The sequence below is a fragment of the Babylonia areolata genome, chromosome 28, assembly GCF_041734735.1.
Source record: "Babylonia areolata isolate BAREFJ2019XMU chromosome 28, ASM4173473v1, whole genome shotgun sequence".
NCBI lineage: Eukaryota > Metazoa > Mollusca > Gastropoda > Neogastropoda > Buccinidae > Babylonia > Babylonia areolata.
The window spans coordinates 10,492,294-10,499,835 of NC_134903.1; the positions used below are offsets into that span (position 1 = coordinate 10,492,294).

At 43.5% G+C, this 7,542-nt stretch overlaps 1 protein-coding gene across 7 annotated transcripts in view; it reads left to right on the plus strand.

Annotated features, from left to right (window-relative positions):
- LOC143302116 (uncharacterized) overlaps window positions 1–7,542 on the plus strand; it is a 69,796-nt gene extending 62,254 nt beyond the window's left edge. For all 7 annotated transcript variants that reach the window (XM_076616662.1, XM_076616661.1, XM_076616658.1 and 4 more), the window contains 2 exons: window positions 309–477; window positions 2,151–7,542. In XM_076616662.1, the coding sequence (XP_076472777.1) occupies window positions 309–477; window positions 2,151–2,269 (288 nt within the window). In that variant the 3' untranslated portion in view covers window positions 2,270–7,542. The remainder of the gene's footprint in view (window positions 1–308; window positions 478–2,150) is intronic.

The window sequence follows — 7,542 nt, forward strand, 5'->3', positions numbered from 1 at the left end:
GACAGAGAGGGAGATATATAAAGGGGCAGAAGAGACGCCAGAAAATAAAATAAAAGAATGCAGGGAAGAAAGAGACAGAGCGTGAAGTGTGGTGCAGAGCAAGGTGGGGCAGTCTTCTTCTTCTTAGTTCGTGGGCTTCAACTCCCACGTTCACTCGAAGAGACGAGTGGATTTTTACGTGTATGATCGTTTTTATATATATATAACTGCAACAACAACAAAAATGGTATGTGAACCTATTGCAGTGGGTGAGAAATAATCCACGTGTTGATAGTCTTTTTCTTTCCTTTTTTTATGTATTTTTTTAGCCGAGATCAGATAGAACACAGGAAGCGCCGGCTTCCCTGCGCAGGCGCAGCGCCGCGGAAATGACATCAAAGATGACGTCATCATGCCCCCGGGAAGCGATCCGGAAAGACGCCCCCGTGACCATTCGCTCCCTGACCTTGACCTCATCTGTGTCCTCAGCGGACAGCGGTCAGTTTTATATGTTGTGACCTTGACCTCTGCCGGGTAGGGGGGTTATGTCACCTCGTTTTGGTGTTTTGTTTCCTTGTACGAGTATCTTGTCTCGTGGTAGCTTGTCCTGTCTTGTCTTGTCTTTTTAACAAGGTCATGCAAAATAGTCATGAAAATAATGTCCTGTATGGTGTAGCATGCGATTGCATTTGACACACATATCACTGCATGGCATTGCATTGCGTTTCATTGTGATGTACAATACGACATTGCATTTGATTTGATTTGGTTTGGATACTTATATAGCGCCTGTCCTCTGTCGGAGACCAAGCCCTGAACGCATTTCAAATACGGTGTTATTTTCACAACAGGCTGCCTACCTGGGAAGAGCCGGTTGACGGCTGCCATTGGGCGCTCATCATTCGTTTCTTGTGTCATTCAATCGGATTCGGGCACACACACATACACACTCAGACAGACATGCAACATATTATGAGTATGACCGTTCCATTTATTTACCACGCCATGAAGGCAGTCATACTTTATTTTCGGGGGTATGCATGCTGGGTATGTTCTTGTTTCCATAACCCACCGAACGTTGACATGGATTTCAGGATCTTTAACGTGTGTATTTGATCTTCTTCGTGCGTATACACACGAAGGGGTTCGGGCACTTGTTGACCTGGGAGACTGGAAAAATCTTCACCCTTTACACACCAGGCGCCGTTACCGAGATTCGAACCCGGGACTCTCTTATTGAAATTTCAAAGCTGTAACCACTCTGCTATTGCCCATCAATATTTGTCAATATTGCATTGCGTTTTGTGTTATTGAATAACATTATAGGGTATAACATCGCGCGTAACCACATTGCATTGCACTGCCTGATATTGCATTATGTTTCATTGCATTGTAATTGTCTTCTCTGAAGACCTTGTACTGTCCAGCTCTCCCTAGAGTTTCTTATCACACTAGGGTATGACATGGAACTGCAATTAATTAACTACATTGCGTGTGGTAGTTTACTGCATTTTATTGTGCATTATGTTCTGTGGAATGGCGGGACACTGCACTTAACTGCATTGAACTGAGTTGAATGACATTTCACTGTTTTATTGGGGGTTTTTTGTTTGTTTTTTTTGGGTTTTTTTTTACATAATATAGCATCGCAGTTAACCCGCATCGCATGGCATTATTATCATTATCATCATCATCAGCAATAGCAGCAGCAGCTTTTGCCTCGTCTTCTTCATTATCATTGATACTTCATCACTTGATTACTTTATAGCGCCTATCTTCAGTCGGAAAGCGCTTTACAAATACGGAGTCATTTATTTGCACATCATGTTGCCTACCTGAGCAGAGCCTAACGACAGCTGCCTTAATCAAAACGATCATCAATTGTTTCCTGTGTCATTCATCAGTCCTCAGTCCCGCGCACGCACACACAAGTATAAAGACACTGCATTGCGTTTGATTGCATTGTGTTACGTCGTGTGGCATTTCATTCTATGGTTTGACATTGCGTTGCACTTTGGCACATTGCATTGTATGACATTGCACGATGCCACACTCTTCTTTTTTCTTCCCCTTTGTTTATATTATTTCCATTAATTTATGATAACTTAAGCTGCATTATGATAACCGATGTCTAAGACGACCTAAAAGTTTCGAAACAAAAAATGTTTCAGGAGTGATCTCAGCGCCTTCTACATCAGCCAGACAACAGTCAAGGGACGGTACTCTTTCAGGGGAGACCACCGAAGGAAGAAAACGACTCCCGTATCCGAAACTGCAGCTGAACAGATAGTCTTATTGTGTTGGTTTAAAACTGCGAAAAAAACGATAATGAAGGAAAAAAAAAGTACAGAGTGAGAGAGAGAAAGAGGGAGAGATAGGCAGACAGACAGAACAAAATAACGATAACGATGTTTTATTCAAGAAAAGGTCATAACCCCATTTGAAGGGGGTAATTTACAATAAAAATTAAACACCAAAGACATGTCAACCAGGTACATGCACGCATATTTCGACACTGTGATTAAAATAAAAAATAAAAACAAAACAAAAACAACCTTATTTTGAAGACTTCTACATACCCAATGCAAGATTTCGAATTAAAATGTCTTTTTTTCACGTCAGAAGCAAAACAAACCTTAAAAATGCTGGTCGTTCGTAAAACCGACTAGTACTGAGCATATGAATACAAAATGCAGTTCATCTTCACTAGCAGATCTACACAAGATCGAGACAAGAAATCTCTTTCCGCGTGCACTTTATTTCTCTGACGATATACAGCAATATTTAAAACAACAAATCCCACACTAGTCTGAACACGACTATTCCTGTCTTACCATCTACAGTCAATTGTTCTCTGTTAAAAGCAAACTAAATAACTATTAACATATCCTGCACCCTGGCAGAACATGAAAAAAAACACCCATAAAAAAACAACTAAACAAACATAACTGAGCATATACTGTCGAATATGTAATGCCAGCGTTACTCCCCTCTGATATCAAGATCATAATAACATTTGAACATTTAGCAAGTAACGTCCGTAGCTAATACATTTTACATATGAATTTAAAAGAACTGTTTACCAAGTTCACCACACACATACACACACACACACAACTGAATCATCGACATCAACATGTAACAAACATTTCATGGCATATAAATGCAATTTTTCGATGTCATGCCCTTTTTCCAAGCCCCATATTGAACTGTATATATAGACATGTTTTGTTGTTGTTGTCGTATTTTCCCCTCGTTTTTCAGGATCAATATTCATATTTGTTCAGCCTTGATATGGCTCTGTGAGGTCGCCTAGGCTTCAATCATAACAGAAAAAACAGGAAGAAAGTGTGTGTGCGCGCGCGCATGTGTGTGATTCGGCCATATATTCCATATTCTGTTCCAAATGATGCATTAAAAAAATCCAAAGAACAAGGTGATCAAACGTATGTAACAGTATCGTGATTGTATAGTATTGCATGGTTAGTGTGATCATGTTCGTATTGGTGTTTGTTTTCCTCATAAAAATCATCGACACAAGAAGGAACATGATGTAAATGAATACACACCTGTGTGTTTGTGTGTGTGAAAGACAGAAAACGGGAGTTCGTACAAAACTATAATCACCGTGTAAAAGCGATGCACAAAAAAAAGAAAAAGAAAAAAAAAAGGTTTGCTCTGTTTGGCCGAATTTCGCGGCTACCTCCGTACTAAGACGCCCTGTCAAGTCAATCGTCTCCTCAGCCAATCAACGCTATTTCCAGCCTTAAGCGCTGAATAGCCATTCCGTAGCCAACAATGAATACTCCGTGTGAACCATGGCAAGGACAGCGGGATCGGACAGGCGGGCATTGGAGATGGACACAGTAAGTATATTTAACCAAACAGGAAGTATGATACGAACTCTTTTAGATGTCATATACTTTAATATGTCAAATTCCAAGCAAAATTCCAAGTTAAAGGAGAAGAGCTATAACTTACTGGTGTGCGTGAAGAGCCTTAGTAACAGCTACTGCTATGTTAGCTGCAACAAAGGAAAGCCCCTTAGAACCATCTGTCCAGGTCATACGAAAGTCCACAAGATATAAATTGATGAAGGGGTTCTCCGAACGCAAGAAGGCTGATACCAGAACATGCTGAAGAGGTGCATGGTACTGAAAGTTGCCGAAGTGGCAATGACTTCATGTGCTCTTGGATTCCAGCATCTATGAATTCTCTGGGCATGAGAGCAGGCTTTCAGAATGACCTGAAAAATCCAACGACAAATGGTACCATCGACAATGTCTTTCTTTAAAGCTCTCGTTGATCGAAATGAGAAGACTTCTCTGAGTGGAACATCTGCTACGAGATCTATTCCAGTAGCATCTAAGACATGACTGGACATTGATGCCAATCATCCTCCTCCTTAGGTAATATGTCACACAAGGGTCTGATCCGCAAAGAGGGCTCTTAGTTTTAAACTTCTTAGCTTGAACTTCTGGAAGAAAAAAGTGTGTGATGGAACCATCCCTGTGGAAGGCCATTTCCTGAGGCAGTTCACTCAGACCTGAGAGAGAGAGAGAGCACGTCAAAGCAAATAGGACTCAAGGGCTCAAACAGTATTTTTCAAACGAAATCTAGAGCGAGGAAAAAGTCCCACGAGGGAACTCTCATGGGGGTTTCGAAACTCCTAGAGGGAAGCCCTCCTAGAGACCTCTCGAAGAAGGAAATCCGCTTCAAAGAAAGGACCACGCACCTGCATGATAGAGGTGAAAAAAGCGGATCTGTACTCTCGAACTGTGCTGACAGACAACACCCCATAGAGCAGTGAATGAGCCAGAATGTCCGTGAGATGCATGCCAGAGATATTAGTAGGCAGGACTCTGTTCCATACACAACGCCAGCCATTTTCACCAGAGGAAGTCACACGATGATCAAGTCTCTGATCTGTACCCTCTTGAACCAGAAACCAATGACTTTAGTTCTGAGGAGGCGCCTTCTACAGAGAGGGCAGCTAAAACAGAGGGTGTCCGAGGGACAAATTTTCAAATCTGATGGAGGCAATTCGGACTGCACAGCAGCAACACAAGCAGGTGAAACAACTGGGGGATGCCTTAATGGGGCTGACAATGCAGATCTGGTTTGACCTCGAATTCCACAGGAGGAACATGAGCGAGATCCAGCAGTTCCCAGTATCGAGATTTGGCCAGCCACTTGGTCATGGTAAGGATCAGCTGTGGACGCTCAAACCTGGCTTTCCAAACTACACTGGACATGATCAGAAAGGGGGTAGGGTGGGGGGTTCGGAGGGGGGGGGGACAACCATAAGTGATCAATTGCTCCAGTCTAGAGACAGAGCATCCACTCCCCAGATTTCTGGGTAAAACACCGGTAGGACATGAACAGGGAGTCTCTCATTGAATTTCGTCACATGGAGGCCCGCCATAGGTCGAAACCACAATGCCTACACCCCACGAAGAGAGACCTTGTCAAGGGTCCACTCCATCTTAGATCTGGGCCGGGTTGCATGGGGCGATCTTTGTAGTGCTAAGTCTGCTTAGAGTTAAGAACGTTCCTTAGTATATAGAATTTACCGTGAGTCAGAAACATTCTTAATGACAAGCAAAATTAGTTCATGCAACCAACCCCTGGTGAGAACGTCAGTCAAGATGTTGGCCCCGCGCCCACTATGTGTCTTGCTGAGAGAGCAATGCCCTCGTCATGGCACCAATAAAGGAGGGCTTTGGTCCGCAGATAGAAGTTCACCAAGTGCACCCCTTCCACCCCCTCCTCCCTTTGTTCACCTAACACGCTCCTGTCATGTTGTCCGTGAGCAACCAAATGGTCTTGCCGGCAGCCACCTCCAAGAATTTCAGTAAAACAAAAAAACTGTGCACCATTTTGAGTCCCAGAACACTGATGTGCCACTTGCACTCCTCCGTGGACCACATTCACGCTGCACGGAATGAGTATTTGTGAGCTCCCAAACCCACAGAAGATACATCTTTAAAGAGAACCACCTGGAGAGCACCCTCTATGGGCCAAAAGAGGCAAGAGTAACCATGCCGATGTCGTTGCGAGGAACCGCTCACCCAGACAGCTCTGCATGTACCCAAAGGCTGTCTTCCATGACCAGCAGAGTCTCAGCTACTGCTTAAGTGATCACTTGAGAACCCTACCCAGGGGCCCCCATTGTTGCCCAGAGAGAAGTGAAAGTTTTCACTGTTGCCAAGGAAGCATGAAGCAAGCACTGGAGAAGACCTGCTAATCAATCCAAGTGATCCGGTGTTGGCGAGACTGTCATGGACAACATGTCGAATCTTATCCCAAAGAAGTCGAATGACCGACTCGGGGAGAGATCTCGCTTCTCTTCGTTTGAGACGAACCCCAGCTGACAGCACAGATCCAGCAAACTGAAATGTGATTCTGGCGCAGGACCTTCAAGTAGGCCAAAAAAAAGTTGTCCAGGTACACACAGAGTCGAGTGGACTCCGACCTGAGCAAAGATGCCAGTTCTCTCACAACCTTGATAAAGTGGAAATGGGGCTCGGGAAAGACCAAAGAGGAGGGAGGGCTGAGAATTGGAATACCTTGTCTCTCCATACGAAGCTCAAACTCCGGCGGGACGCCGGGTGAATGAGAATTTGGAAATAAACTTCATTCAGGAGGATGAAAGTACAGATAGACCCAAACGGAACGAAAGCAAACAAAAGTTGCGATTCAAAGAGAAAGGAGTAGTGAGGTCGAATCGAACATCAGTAATGACGTACAAGATGCTAATGAAAATCAGAGACAAGAAACCATGCAATAAGAAAAGCTCGAAAGCCGGGAAAGGTTTTGCGATGGAACAAAACCTGGCAGAATCGTTCATACAGCTTTTGACCAAAACAAGTGACTATTCAGCGCTTATGACTGGAAAATGAGTTGACTTGCTGAGCAGATGACGAATTTAGTTGAGCCATCTTAGATTGTCTTAGACTGAAATTGGTCAAACAGACAGGCCTAGTTTTCATCAGTTTGATATGACACAGAATATGATACCAAATATGTGTGTCTGTGTTATCTATATACCTCCACTCATACAAACACACAGCAGCGTGTACGCATTTGATAACGTCATTAACAAATCACCTTAATGGGAACTATACTTGGACACACACAAAAAACAACGAAACGTGCAAATAGTGTCAGTAACCCCATATGGTCAGAATGGACGTGAAGACATTTGCAGAGAACCAGGCTTTCAGACACAAATGCAAACCTCGAGGAATCTGGTGAACAGTTCTTCTGTGCGGCTCCCAATGACTCTTCATGGAGTTAAGAAGGGAGAAAAGTAGATTGTTTACATTCTCCCTTGACGCCGCTGCTTTTGTTTCAAAGAATACATGAACGCATGATGTGTCTCCACGATTCCAGTGATTTTGCTGTGGTGAATGCCTTATTCTGTCTCACAGACATTGTTCAGCAATGACATGTCCCTCCTGGTTCTCTATGTGTTTGCTTAACTGTGTCCCTCACACCCCAAACACATCCCTTTCCCTTCCCTCTCCTTGCCCCTGTCTTAATTCTTTTTAATACACATTT